At 42.1% G+C, this 15,589-nt stretch overlaps 1 protein-coding gene across 5 annotated transcripts in view; it reads right to left on the bottom strand.

Annotated features, from left to right (window-relative positions):
- Nucleotides 1–15,589, bottom strand: part of LOC105196084 (protein bric-a-brac 2) — a 354,868-nt gene that overhangs the window by 156,720 nt on the left and 182,559 nt on the right. Inside the window, exon 2 of one of the 5 annotated variants that reach the window (XM_039458673.1) lies at nucleotides 14,094–15,515. The exons of the other annotated variants lie outside the window; for them this stretch is intronic. Coding sequence (XP_039314607.1) covers nucleotides 15,471–15,515 — 45 coding nt within the window. The 3' untranslated portion in view covers nucleotides 14,094–15,470. Of the gene's footprint in view, nucleotides 1–14,093; nucleotides 15,516–15,589 lie in introns of those variants that run through there. 5 annotated transcript variants of the gene reach the window in all.

The following is a 15,589-nucleotide window of genomic DNA, read 5'->3' as shown; positions in this document are numbered from 1 at the left end:
CGGCTCGAATTATCGACTCAATTTCATTGGAAACGTACCGCAGGGACGTTTCACGAGGGTTCGGAGGTGCGCGCTCGACGAGAACTTCTCTAACAGCCTGCTGACGTTAGAGAAAGATTAAAAGCAGAAATATTTGTGGTTAAGGATGTATTTTCAAAATTGTACAAAAAAATTTTAGGTTATTCTATATTATGTTTAAAAGCAATACAAAAAATTTGATGGCAATTTTCTATCCCAAAAATTATTTTAATAACAAGTAATAATATGCTCTAATGGAAATGATGTATTAAGAAAATTATGACAAAAATGGGAATTTTTTATAAAATACTTTAAGTATTCAAGATAATTTTGAGATGATGTAAAATTTCATTACCATGCAGATATTAGATCTGTTCTATACATAAATTATTTATTTATTCATTTCCAGAACAACTAAATTCAAAATTTATGAAATTAATGAAATTTTACAAAATTATCTTGAATATTTGAAGTACTTGTGTACAAAATTACGATTTTGTCATTAGTCTTCGTTTACAGGAATAAAAAATGATAACAAATAAAGTAAATAAAAATGTATTATTTAATAAAAATAAAATAATGTAAGCACAACTTTCATATGTATACGGTTTATTTAAAGTGTAAATATTAACAAATTTTAACGTATTTGTAAAAATGGACACAATACATAAGGAATTTTTTGTGCAAAAATAAATAATTTCAGAAAAACAAAATGATTTCTTTTAATAAGATTACATTATCGTTTCAAAAACTTACGTCGAGTACAACGTAATACTTAAAACGAGTCTTAATAAATGAATTTAACTTTATAATTTAAAATTGATTCATCTAAAGTTTTCAGATTCATTATTTTATAATTATTTATGAGAGCTCTTTATTTATGGAAGTCGTAACGGACTTATGCGATGTGTTTGAAAAATGTTGCGCAATCCGTAAACTGAAAAATAAAAAGCAGCTCGAAAACAGAACCCGTTAGCGTGATGTCGCAGATATTATTCCATTTATCACAAACAGCACGTCCGTCGAAAAAAGCGCGGCTTTCGTTGTTTTCAGGACGATTTCAATACTCGACCGATCAACGCTCCGTAAACTTCGCGCTGCGGAATGCCGACTATCTTAACTAGATCAAACTCTGTAGAAATTAACAAAGTGCTGTCGGCTCCGTTTCTGAAGAATTCGATCTAGTTTAGGTAGCTGACTCCCGAACGCTTCGGATAAACTTGACGTAATCAGGGAATACTTCTAATAATAAACAGTAATATCGGATTCCTTCGCATGAAATAAATAATGATGCTAATAATAATACGCGCGGATTTACTCGCTGCTAACACCGTTCGTGCGGTTAATCAAGCGAAACGCTGGAAATGACGGAAAGTGACCATTATCTCGGGAAACGCGATGTGGAAATCAGAGCAAAACGCATAGAACGTCGTGGCGTTTTTCAAAATTATCTCCCAGCGTAAAGGGTAAAACGCAAAATCTCTGGCATCGGGAGAAAGAGCGAGAGAGAGAAAGAGAAAGAGAGACAAGACAGGACTTTTATTTCTATCGCCGCGCGTTTCGAATGCGCGACTTCCCGGACGGTTCGATGCGCCCTCGGGACTTTTCCGCTTTTTCTCCCGTGGAGAGCGGAAAACGGCCGCGTGTTCACGCGACAAAGGCGCGCGCGTACACGCGATCGAGACGAACGAGGCAGCGCGAGAGAAACGGGAGGAGGAGGAGAGAGAGAGAGAGCTTCAAGAGGATCGGGAGGCAACAGTGGAGGAGGACGGTAGCAAGCCGGACACGCGTTTCGTGCGGCGCGTCTACCCGGTGTCGCGGAAATAATAGATGAACCACGAGCTCGGCCGAGCGTGCTACCGTGAGGACGGCGGCGCGAGGGAAGGGGGAGAGTCGAGCGAATGCGCTGGGAGGAGAGGAAGGGGACTAAACAATGTTTTTTAGCCACTGAAATCCCCCTGAATTTTTCATCGGCCCCTATGTTTTAACCCTTTCGCCACCCCGGGAGAGGAAGGGTCCTCTCTCCCACCCTACTTCCGTCGCTCGTACTCTCCTCTCTCCTCTCTCCCTCTCGGCCGCGCATCTCTCTTTCGTCTCTCTTCTTGAATTATGTACACGCCGGTGCTGTGCGCCGCGGTACCCGTCGTCATCATCGTCGCCGCCGCGCCGTCGTCCGCTCTTCACAATCGTTACTATTGCAACGCGTAAAAAAGAACAAGATAAAAAGGGAGAGGGGCGAGGGATCGAGAAGTGAGACGAAAGAGAGAAAGAGAGAGAGAGAGGAGAGGGGGATGGATGATCCGCGCGGGGCCCGCGTAAATCTTTTAATTAGCCGATAAGGAAGCAAAAAACGGCGTTGCGACGTCCACAACGACCGCGCCGCCTGTCCACCTCCTCCTCCTCCTCCTCTCCCGGCTCTTTCGCATCCCTTTACCATCCCCGGTGTTATCTTCGGGCGGAGACGAGCACATTTTCCGATCGCCGGAAATCTAGGCGAGTAATAACAGGTTTTTTTTTTTTTAACGAGGACGCTACTACACTACCGTCATCGTCGATGTCGTTGCCGCCGTTGTCGCCGTCACCGCCACCGCCACCGCCTGTTGGCCACCCTTCCGCGCGCACACACACCCTTCGCATTCACCCCCCTCGGTCGGCGTAAGCAAGCGTGCAATATTGATAGACCGCGGGGATACCTATTTGCACGGTTACGCGGCGGCCGAGAAAGAGGTAGGGAAGGAACGTAAGGGGGAGAAAACGGTAAGAGGGGAACGGTGGGAGTGGAGAGGTGGCGGTCGGACGGGGGCGAGGGGTCTCTACATAAAACCATTATGTAATTACATCTAGGCTGGTCGAACGAACGAACGAACGAACGAACGAACGAACGAACGAACGAACGAACGAACGAAGGAACGGTGGACAGGGTTGGCGTGGGCGAGGAGACGACGAGGGCAGGAAACTCGCGCGATAGAGTAGAGCAGAGGGTAGATGAGAAAGAAAGAGAGAGAGAAGCGGCGAGCAGCAGGCAGGGTGGCTTGAATTTGATTTCAGAGAAAAGGGTTGATACTGCTACTGCCGGTTCCGATCGCGTGATCCGAACCACCCTTTCGCTCCCCGTGCTACGTGTTACGTATCGTACGTGCATAAAGCCGCCTCGCGTTGCGGCCGAGCGGGATAGACAGGCAGAAGGGTATTAATACACGTACGTCTTCTCCCCCCGAATGCCTTCTCTCCCTTCGATCAGGATGGCCGAGGATTTCCCGAGCTCGTTTCTCCGGCCGTCAACGGGACGCGATCTGGCTTACGTATGCGTGTACGACTTCGTTAGAATTTCTGTCAAAGTGATACGTAAGGTCGACACGCGGAGGACGGCATGAAAATTATGACTACTCCTTCCGTTTATGGTCTCGTGACTATAGAGAGACTAATGGCAGTCTTCCGCAGCTCTGTTACTCCGTCATTCTTCGACACGTTTGCTTTATTTTTTTAATCGCGACAGCTTTGCGAGCGTATTGCTACCAACAGTTTTTTTTTATATTATAAATATGTTTCAACTTTGTATATAAATAAATATGTATTACGTTACATAAAACATATATACGTAATGTAGGATATTTAATTTAAACCATATTATTTATGAAAGCTGTTTACATTCAAAAATTAAACCACTTATTTCCAACTCGAGATTTTTTATTATTTACGAAAGCGCGAAAAATAATTTTCCAATATATTTCAATTTTTATAAACAATACAATTTTTGGATATAAATAAGTGATGCAACGTATCTTATAATTTAATTCTGGATTCGAGAATAAAAAGTTAAATATTGAAAATGTCGATAAAATTAGAAAGATATTGAAAAAAAGATCACCAATAATTAATTTCTATATATAAAAAATACATTTTCTGATATAACAAAAATTGATAAATAGACCAAAGCGTGATGAAAAAATCTAGGTCATGTCCCTTAAGCACTTTGCAAATTTTTATCGTCTCACCATTTATATATCGTAAACTAAATATACACGCTTCGTGACTGTAATATTATTTGTGCTCCCACTGAGACCTATTACGTTCGACCTTTATTATACCCGCTATTCCTTCTCGCGATTCTACCGCAAAGTAAATTTGCTCGGTTGATTTAGCCTGCTTCTAATGAGTAGTGCTTTAGAAATTCGCCTCAATCAGTACTCGTTTAAAAATACAACTGCCGGGGACTAATCTTGAAAATTATCCATATGAATTATTTATGCGATAAATTTTGCTTATGCGACAAATAAATCCTAAATTCAAAAGTGATGAAAGCGCTTTGTACGTTTGAGAAATGCACGAGACTAAACAAAAAAATCGAAGGGACTAAAGATCGGTCATTGGTTATAATCTACGGAAGAGAATAATAAGAGCCATTCTTCCCCCATTTTTGCAAGCTCGCGTAAAACCACATTGGATGTTACGCGCTTAACGAGGGGGAGAGTTGAGATCGAAGTAATTGATCGGTTTGGTTATCGAGACGCGAGCCGCGGGCGCAAATTCACTCGCTTGATCGTTCACTTGCTCGCGAACAGCGATTGAGGATTGTCAGCTCATCGGGATTGATCCTCCGGTAGATCGAGCATAACGAGAGGGTGGACGACAGGTTGAGGGCACGTTGGCGAGGGAGGAGAGAGAAGGAGGAATAGAGAGAGAGAGAGAGAGAGCGCGAGTGAGAAAGCCCTCTTCTCTCGCCTGCCGCAACGAGGCTGCTCGTTGGCGTTAGCGGTTTCGAGCTCGGTCTTTGATTTCACCCTGACGTGTAGGCACTACGCGATACGCTTTGGTCAACCTCCCGTGGAAAAGGCACCCTCCTGGTCCTGGATCTCCATTACGGTAGTCATGGCGACCGCAATTGATTCCACGGGGGTGAGGGTGGACGGTGAAGAGAACGGAGAGAACGAGCGCGCGGGGGAGAGAACGACGGCCGACGGCCGACGGCCGACGTGGAGGACAAGGCTGTTTGGCGGAGTAAGAGAGAGAAAGAGAAGGGATATTCGGGATGAGGGAGGGCAAGGGAGAGAGAAAGATAGAAAGGGCGCGAGAGAAAGACCAAGAAGGGGTTGCGAAGGGAAAAGGGTTCACAGGCTCGGTCAGGACCCTGGCGCAGGGGGCGAATACTCGGTAGAGATCGACAGAGGGCATGGTGTTACTATGGTGGTGCTACACGGCACTCCCTTTATCCGATACAATGCAGGCTAAATAGCACTGGTCAGTTCTATGGTGTTGGATTAGAGATACGTCGCTCGTTTGAGGTGAGCCACCCCCGAACCGTACCGGATCGGACCGGACAGGACCGGGGGAGGGAGGGGGTGGACCCCCGACCCCAAGCCTCGCGCACCCTGGCGACCAATTCTCTCTCTCTCTCTCTCTCTCTCTCTCTCTCTCTTGCCGTCACCGTCATCGCCGATCTCCGTCACGTTCGAATTACCTGCGTGGCGGCCGCCGCCTGCGTAGCATCGAGTTCGAGCGGTACAATCGAGAATCGATTTCACGTGCGAATTGTGGAGAGACCGCGCAGGCGATCGCCCCCTTCCTTCTTCCACCAAACGCTCGTGCGAAAGTTAGACGGGCTTCCATTGATACATGCGCTTGTTGATCTTTTGGGATCGCGTTTGGGTAAAGTAGCGCGAGATGATCAAAGCTAGCACGTCATAGTGCTCTTCGGCCTTAATTCGATACCTAGGATCGAGACGTGTATCAGCGTAACCGTATATTTCAGGGTGCACTTCGGGATGCTCTCTAAGAAACGTACTACGCGTTAATTTCATGCTTATCATGAAATCTCCAACTCGATTAAAAAGCGATCAGACGAATATTAACATCGTTAGCGAACAATATCGAGCCTGCGTCTCGCCTTATCGAGTAATTAACGTCCCGGAATCAACTAAGTTAACAACGTACGAACTGGAAGGTCGCTCGACGATCGAGAGACACCGCGATCGATTCTCGCGGTAACGGAGTCGCGCTGTATTCTCGGATCCTTCACGTGCCGCCGTTTCGCGAAGCTCCCCATTGAAAAGTATCGGGAACTCGCCCGACTTCCGGAGACAGGCAGCCGGGGAACTTTGTCAACTATATCGAGATTTTGAGACTGGAGTATACCAACTTGAACAGTGGTTGCGATACTTTCGAGACGCACTGTACCCGCCCTCGCTGCGTATTATTACTATCACGGTCGCGGACATTATATAGTAGACGGCAGCTACCATTAGTGCGCCCGGTTGGCTGGTTGCGCTAGGTCTGGGCGCCTAGGCGCGATACGCCAACGAGTATTTAGTGCCTGATTGTACCGCTTCCTCTCTCCCTCTCTCTGTTTCTGTCTCTCTCGTGGTATACGGCGGCGCGATGTCGACAGGGTCGGCGGATACAAGGGGAGGAGGAGAGGGAGGCATTTGAAGGGGGACGAACGGGGTGGCAGGAGGTGTGGGTGGAGAGAGAGAAGCAGCCATTGTCCAAAGTGCCAAAGTTACATGGCGCGTCGTAACTTACGTCGTATTATGTAGGTACACGCGAGGCCGCGTATACCTAAGGTACACGACCGCTTAAGTTTCGACGAGGCGCACCCCGGTATCTCCCTTACACGACGAGCACTGTAAACAGAAAGCGAGCGAGCAGACTTCGTGAGAGCGAACGAGCGAGAAAGAAGAGAGACTGGCCGAGGATGAGTGAGACAGAGAGAGAGAAAGAGAAAGAGAGGAACGGACGAAAGGAAAGGGTGCGGGGAAGGGGTGAAAAGGGAGATACAACGACGTCCGCTCGGAACGATCGATAAAAGTAAAATTGTCATAACGCGGAACGGCAGTAACGACAACGAGGACGAGGGTGACGGCGGCAGCGGCAGCGGCGGCGGCGGTGGCGGCGGCGGCGACGACGACAACGACGACGACGACGACGAAGACGACGACGAAGACGACGGCCGCGAAAACAACGTTGTGCGCGAATGATCGCGCATTCCGGGCTTTCTTTACGGTCTGATGAGAAGAGAACGGCGCGAGCCGCATCGCCCTTACTCCTTTGCTCTCGTGTGTACACAACGCGCTCTACGTCGTAAAACTTCAAATCATTACCTAGTCCGGTAATAAGAGAATCGCCTTTTAATCCGCGTAATTACACGCACAGACGCCGCTTGACACGCGTGCGATCGAAAGAGGTTGAAAGCATTCGCCACGCGTTATAGGGACATTACCGAAGTTCCTGAGACCTTGTAAAATTTTATCGTACCTTCACGTGGTACCGTTACGTATGGATGTGTATATATGAATATTTTAGTTTAATGAAAAAATATTTTAATACATATTTAATTTAAATATTAAAAGTTTATAATAAAAGTTCTTATAACCACATATTGGATAATACAAAAGATAATTAATTTTAAGTAAAAAAAATTTATTTTTATACATAAGACGATAAGTCATCAAAGTTTCATCTAACAATTGTCACAACATCAAAGTTAGCTACAAGTTATATAGAAATTATAAAGCGTTCAATTTTAATTACATAAAAGTTTCTCCGAAAGGAAGGTGAAAATAGCCAAAATTTGTCCCGAGCAGAAACCTAAAAAGTTAATTTCATAAGTTGTTTTTCGATGTATATAAAAGAGAAAAATAACATTTATAATGTCGGGAAGTACGGAAAAATTGCTGATAACAATAAATTGTCATACAAAAATACATACGTAACGCATACGTGACGTTATGATTCAATTTTCTTTATTTTTGTATGATCATACTTGTTGAAGAATGATTTAAAAACATTGAATATTTCTTTATTAAAAATATCTGTTGCGTACAGTTAGGTCTGTATGCAAAATGCACCTGAAATAATCGTAAATGTATATATTTTAAAGCAAAAATGTACACATTTAAAAAAAATATATATATATATATTTACGCTTATTTGCTGTGCATTTTGCATACAGACCTAACTGTACACAACAGACGTTTTTAACGAAAAAATATTAAACGTTTTTAAATCAATCTTCGACTAATGTAGGACCAACAGCAAAAACGTGGTGATTACTAATCTCACTTTTTTGTATTTTGTATTTTTTTGCTTTTTAATTAGTTTTCAATTTTTATGCAATTTTTTTTCTATTTTTGTTATTTTTTTTTGTATCAAACATTTTTTATTTTATTTATTATGTATATTATTATTAAAGTATTAAAGTATTACAATATTATAGTACATTACATAGTATATTATATTTTTTATTTTATTGTAAAATAAAAAATATAATAAAAAATGTTTGATACTAAAAGAATAAAGAAAAATGGACAAAAATGCATCAAAATTAAAAGAAATTAAAAAACAAAAAAAGTAAAATACAAAAAAAAATAAAACCAGTAATCACCACGATCTTCATCGTTAGTCCTAGAATAGACAAAAAGTGATTTTAAAAAATTTAATATTTCTTTATTGAAAATATCTGTTGTGTATAAGTTTGTATGCAAAATGCATCTGAAAACGGTCATAAATCATATATACTAAAATATATACAAGTCAGATCAAATAAAAATAAAGAAAATTGCAACATGTCACGTATGAATTACGTATTTTATGTAACATTTTATTGTTATCAGCAATTTTCCTGGTATTATAAATATTAATTTTCTTTTTCATCAAAAAACACTGAAATAAATATTTTAGGTTTTTGCTCGGTGCCAATTTTAGCCATTTTCATACACCCTCCTTTTGTAGTCTTCACGCCATTGAAAGCAAGATTCTTCCGGAAAACGAGAAACTTTAAGAGTGAAAACACATGAGGAAATCTTCACATAATAAAATTAACTTCTGGACTGTGTATAATAGAATTTCCATTTGTGAGAAAATAAAATAATTATGCAGATTTTACAGAAATATATAGCGTTTGGTAAATTAAAAAATTTTTTCGTTAAAAAAAGGTGTCTCGATTGCTTGGACTGATCAAAACGTTCACCGTAAAAAAGACTAATGCGATTGAGAAATTTGACAACGTATTTTATTTACAACGCTGCGTAGAATTCGAGAGGAGTGGGACTTACGTCCGGGAACGACCGCGAGGTGCAACAACCGAGAGAAGGACGAGATCGAGATGGCGAGAAGAAAGGTACGCGGTCTCGCAGAGTATCGATAATCGACGCGGCGCCGTCTCGTGCAGGTGTGTAACGACGTGGGCGAACACGCGCATACAGGTGTGCACGAGTTCGAACGGTAAGAGGGGGGAGGGGGTGAAGGGGGTGCTAGAGGGGTAGGCGAGGGCGGGCAGTGGCATTTTGTAAATTAAATTTTAAATATTAAAAATAGCCAGGTCCGCTCTCCTCCCCTGTCTATCCCTCGCGCGTCCCTTCCCTTTCTTTCTTCGGGCCGCTGCGCTTTTCCGGCCGCGTTATCCATCGCAACCACCCCCTCGACGGTCACCCCCCTCTGTCTCCCCTCCCCCCCGCCGGCAACCCGGGGGGCAACCTGCGAGCCACTTACTCATTCGTCGATAATAATTTTATTCGGGAGTGAAAAATTGGTGCTGCCCCTCGCTCTGCTTTTTTTCGACATGAATACGCAGAGTGAGTATTCCCACATTGTTTTCTAATAAAAAAAAGAAAGAAAGGAGATCGATATAATGTATGTAAATTGCAAAAAATTATATTACGCATTATATATATAAAATAATTTTAATAAATAAAATTTATTATATCACAAATGCCCATTCGGAATGGACGAGTCAAGTAAATACAAATCTCATCTAAACTTTAATTGGACAAAACTGTAATTTGTAATTCGCGATTTAGTTTTACGAAATGCAAATTAATATTGTAAATTAAAAATCTGCAGGAGACAAAATTTTCCCTCGTACATGTACTTTTATCTCGAAAAAAATCGACTGTAGGAAGGAATGTGCGACGGACGAGGTATTTTGCACGCACCGTTCTCACGATTGCGCGCTTTACGTAATGTAACGCTTTTCAGAAATACGCGATTTCGTGTAATACACGTCTCGTTTTCTCGCTTAACCCTATTTCCCATCACCCTCTCTTTTTCGCATCGCAAATTTTTCCTTTTTTTTTTTACCTTCCCAAAATACAATAAACTCGGCTCGCTCTCCCACTCTCCTCGAGCACCCACTCGTCCACCACCCCCACTCACCCTCCCCGATTCTACACGCTTCCTTTTTTTCTCTCTCCGCCTCGCATCTCTAACCGGCGAGCGGGCGTGCGCACGCGGCCAGGTACGAGAAAGGCGAGCCGTGTCCCCCCGCATGCATACTGCAGAGCGCTTTTGATCGGGCCGGACCCCGACGGGATGAAATATAAAAATCGCAATAAAGCGCCGCTACCGGTGCCGGGAGAGATGCTTCGATACCGTATCCGGGATTCGGCAGGCGCTCCTTCCCGCTCGCGCAAACAAACGGCAACGCAACCCCGCCGCCGTTGCCGTTGCCACCGCCGCCGCCCCGGTATTATCGGCGCTCGCTGCCCGTGTCCTCTTTTTTTTTACCCTCCTCCTCCCCCTCTATCGAATGTCGTCCCCCGGCGAGACTCGGGGCCGAGCTGCTGCAGGCCGCCGCCGTTTCCGAGGGTAAGGACGGGCGGCAACTGCGAAGCTGTCCGCGATTTTCCCACCCGACTGGAAATTCTGCGATTATCGACGAGAAAGAAGCGAGTTGGCTCGCCTACTTTATCCGCCAGTTTGCTCTCCTTCGAGACAAATCGCCGTGTTTTTATATCTAGTACGACGGACAAGTGGTGCAATTCCGCCCGAATTTTCGCTGTTAACCCGGCAATAATCACCCCATTTTTTGCATAACAATGATTTTAAAATTTAAAATCATTGTTATTAACATACAGTACATTAATTGATTGTTCTATAATTTATTAATATCTAAGGGCTTTAGGTTATATTGATTTAATTAATATTTTCTGAGTAAGGAGAAACCAATAAAATATTAAACAATCGGAAAAAGTACATCAAAACTGTTAACAATTTATTTTTATTATATTTGTTCGATATATTATATCAATATAATAAAAATTATACATGAAGTATTTTCCAATAAAAATAAAAATAAATATTTATAGAAACATGATGTAAGCTGTTTATACTGTAAAACTATAAAGTTATTAATAGCTTGTAATATTTTTCCTCGAATCTCGTCCATATTATTATTACAAATTTATAAACTTTATACTCTTATCATGTTTAATTTTTTATAACGTAAATGATCATCGAACATAAATGATTATCTACATTCCATTTAGTTTCAACAAATCGATGCTACGAATATATGAGTTGTAGCTTATTTCTATTTTACAAATTAAATATCGGAGTCTTGGAAAGACAGATATAGATTTTGAATCAGTAAAAAAATCTGCAGTGAGTTTCATTTTTCCGATGTTGAAATGTAAGAAACACCTTAGGTTACTATTCTCGGATTAAAGTTTATGAAACCGTTTATGTACACTTAACTTTAACTTTGATTTAACTTACTCTTAATCTTTTTCTAAATCTTGGAACTAGAGCAAGGAAAAAGAAAGCAAGTTAAACCGAGATCGAAGTTAATCTACATTGGTATAAGAGACACTTTCTCGTATCCGTTCAATTTTTACTTTATCTAGTTCCATATCTAATCCGATTTAAATTTTTCTAAGTTAAATGTTTCGATATTATTCCTAGTGAGCTGATAGATCAGCAATTCAAAAAGTTACTCAACCAAAAAAAACATATACGCGAAACTTTCACAAAGCGCATTAGAAAGTTAAAGAATGCTATCTTACTATCGATCCCTCGGCGAGCACCCTGTAAAAGGTAAAAGAAGTCGCGGCTGCCGGTATGCTCGTTTCGCATTTTTCGCGAAAGCGCAGTTGCTATACCCCGTCTCGTCCGTTCTCCTGTTTGGAAACTCGCGTAAATAGAAGAAAGGGAGGAGGAGCAGGAGAAGGAGAAGGAGAAGGAGAAGGAGGAGGAGGAGCAGGAGAAAGGCAAAGTCCAAACGAGCAGAAAAAATAACGGCAGACTCCGCCGGTGGAAGGTCTTCACCTGACGAGGGAAGGGGCGAAGGGCGCGCCCTCCTTACGTGGAACGTTTGACGAGGATTGCACGAGGAGGAACGCACGGTCGAAACTTGTTCTAAGCTATTTACGAACGGCAGGAAGCCATCGTAAAGTCAATTTGAGTTCTCGGTAAGTGGCTGCCAGGCTGCGAGTCCTCCAGCCAGGAAACCCCGAATGCGCGAGCGAAAGAGAGGCGAAAGAGAATGAGATGGCAGGGGGAGGGGGGAGGGGGTGGCGGAAGGGCGGCGGAGGGAAGAAAGAAGACGCGAAAAGAAAAAGTGGAGGAGAGAAGAGCCCTCTAGTCTCTTTATTTCTCTTCCGGGACGCTCGACTTTTTACCTTCCACCCCGTGCGCGCATACGTGTATATAGCTCGCGTATATATTTATATTCGAGCGTGTGTGGGCGTGTGCGTGTGTGTGCATACAGGGTGCTCCTACGGTCTGGCGTGTGTCTCGAATAGTATCGGAGAAACACGGCGGAACGGGCAGAAAAGGCGGTCTGATTTTGAGAGCGTAAAATACGTTCGGATTAGCTCCTTCTCACTTCTCGTTCTAGCATCATAAATTAGGTCATTATACGTGAGACCGGTCTCTGTCTCTACCGAGTGTCTCGGAAATCGTACATTTTTCATTCCGCAGGTGGCAACTCCAAGAGGGTGAAACTGTGCTTCGAGAACAAGTATCAATTTTGCCTTTGCAATTTTAAAAGCGATTGAAACGATCGGTGGAAGATTTCAGCGGGTTAATCATCGATGTAAGTAGATACTACCGAAACCTCGCTCTCGCCAAATAAAATTCTGACCGGAGCTTAATTATTTCGAGGACGTTTAAAGATACCGGTATCCATACTCGGAGAGACGCTTAACGCCAAAACGGTCGATCAAATTCTCGCTGTCTCGCCGCGCGCCGGGAAAATCGGACGGCACTCGAGACACCCCGTATACGTAGGAAGACACGCACACATCCTCACACACGTGTGCGAGCACATTTATATATGTACAACGAAACTATACGTAGCCGGGCGGCTACGCTCAGACGCAGCCAGACTGATAAATGATTCATACAATATTTCTCTCTCCCGGGCTCCCCGGCTCGCTCGCTATCTCGCCGCGGAGGCTACGAAGAAAACCGGCGAACATTAATATATATTTTATGTTTTATATTTGTTTCAGAGAGAGAGAAAGGGGGAGAGAGGGGTAGGGGGAGGAAGCGGGGGAAAGAAGGAGGATAGTCATGTATGTGTCCGCTATCTTTGAGTGTATATGTGTGGTTTATGTATGTGTGCGCATATGTGACTTCACGGCGCGTCTTCCACGAGATGGATGACGCGAATGCTATGACCCTCTGTATACCGGGTGACGAACGATCTTTCCTTCCTGAACAGGGTAATCTGAGCGAATATACCAGGGAATTACGGGATTCTTTGCTAGAACTATTTAAGGGTCGTGTAGTCACGGTCGTTTCTCGGGGATTTATAAGGATTTCTTAGTCTCGCGCACATGTGAATAGGATTCCCCGTCTCTTGAGATGCGACGAGACATGAGGGCCGCGACCTTTGGTTCAAAATTATTGGGGAGCCTATGTCATATAAATATAAACAAGAATGCGACGAGATTAAGAGCGACTTAACTGCAGTTGGATTATTTTTTTAAGGAATTTCTTATTAGGGGAAAGTTACCAAAAGGATGCGTACTACTTAAGTTACTTTTTAATTAAATTTGTTAAACAATTTAAAATAATTACAGTTATAAAAAATTATTAGCTAATATTTGTTTATTAATAATTTATCGAAAAAAGGATCAAATATTTAATAATTAGTAAATAATGAAAGGCAAGGAAATCAAACTGACTTGAATTTAATTTAACAATTGATATTTTAATTCATAATATTGATATTTTAATTCTAATATAAGATTAATAAGAGACATCAGTTATTTTATATTAATATTATTTATTATAATAGAATTTCTGGTCGTACGAGTTAAAAAGATTTTATAAAAATATTTTAATCTTTATGTATATTATAATTGCAAATATGTATAACAAATATAAAATATTCTATAATAAAGCTTCTTTTATGAAAATATAAAAATTTAGTATAAAATTACAGAATTACATTATTATCAGCTACGTAAAAAATTAACATCGGTTGAATTTAAAAGTGTTGTTAGCACGCACAATACAAGATGTAACCTGTTAAATTTTTGTCTATATTACTCTCATTTATTTTATATTTTTATCATTAAATGTTGTTTATATTAAATAAAAATATAAAATAGTGATGAGGTGCGCACTCGGCAACTCTCCCCTATAATAATGTAGTAACTTTCCAATTTTGTCAAAAAATTTCTTGCGACCAAAAACCATATTCCAAAAATATAAGTCGTTCCGCGTAAAACTGGCGAGCATTCTTCTTCGGATTATTCTACTCGCGGCGTGACCTTCGCGTGGGGAAAGTAATTCTTCGTTGGCGTGAAATTTACGTGAATCAAGTCAAGCGACGGAATTTGGCGATCTAATTGCGACCCTCTTTCTAATTGCGGGACAGCCATTTATAATTCCGTATATACTTGGGCAGCTATTTCCGATTTAGTTCGAGAGATCGCCTTTTGCTTCGCCTTACGCGGAAGGGAAAACCGAGCGCGCTCAAATGTGTCGCAAGAGAGAATCGAAAAGCTGCATCGATCTGGGAACGAGGGTGGCGGGAACGAGGTTAATATCGTGGGAATTATTCGCGACCTTTGACCGGCGCCGAGACAAATATAATATATTTTAAGATATAACCTCTTCGCTCCCCCACCTTCTCCCCCTGACACCGCGCGGTGAATAGTTTATGAGTAGAGATGCAGAAACGGGCGTTCCCTGAAAAATTGAAATTCTTAAAACCATCTCACTCTCTCACCGCGTCGTTTAATATTGAGCGTTCGCGAGATCGCACTTCATTATTAAAGCATATGAGAGTTCGAACTGGTTTCGATATATGTCTTGGAAAACGCGCGCCGGTGTGCCGAGGATGACCCACCTAGTTACCCGATTAAAGACAGACTCCGTATTTTCGGAAGCAGAGACGCGCGCGAATCTACATACATTTGGCATACATTCCTTCAGGGAATATATGAATATATATATTTCCTTGACACATATTAATATTTGTGTAATATCAAATATAGATGCCGAGAGTGTGGATAACGCGTAGTGATATCTTCGCTTATTTAAATCCATTTAAATATATACAGTCTGACTAGCGAAAGCTATCTTAAACTTTTACTAAAAATGCAGAGACATTATTCCGTATATGAATTTGTGTTAAAAAAGAAACGAGAAACTATGTCGGATAAACTCACTCACTCTTGTGTGACGCCGTCTGTAGATTGATGATTAATCGATCGATCAATCGATCAATGGTCGTCTAAAATACTTGCGAAAAATTTCCGTGTACTCACCTGCAACAGAGAAAAATAAAGCACAAGTCAGTTAATTGAAGAAACAGTTCGTCGCGAATAACAGCGTGTAATTA

This window comes from Solenopsis invicta, chromosome 16 (assembly GCF_016802725.1).
Source record: "Solenopsis invicta isolate M01_SB chromosome 16, UNIL_Sinv_3.0, whole genome shotgun sequence".
Classification (NCBI taxonomy): domain Eukaryota; kingdom Metazoa; phylum Arthropoda; class Insecta; order Hymenoptera; family Formicidae; genus Solenopsis; species Solenopsis invicta.
The sequence above is the reverse complement of the archived record's forward strand: the minus strand, read 5'-3'. Positions and strand labels throughout refer to the sequence as shown.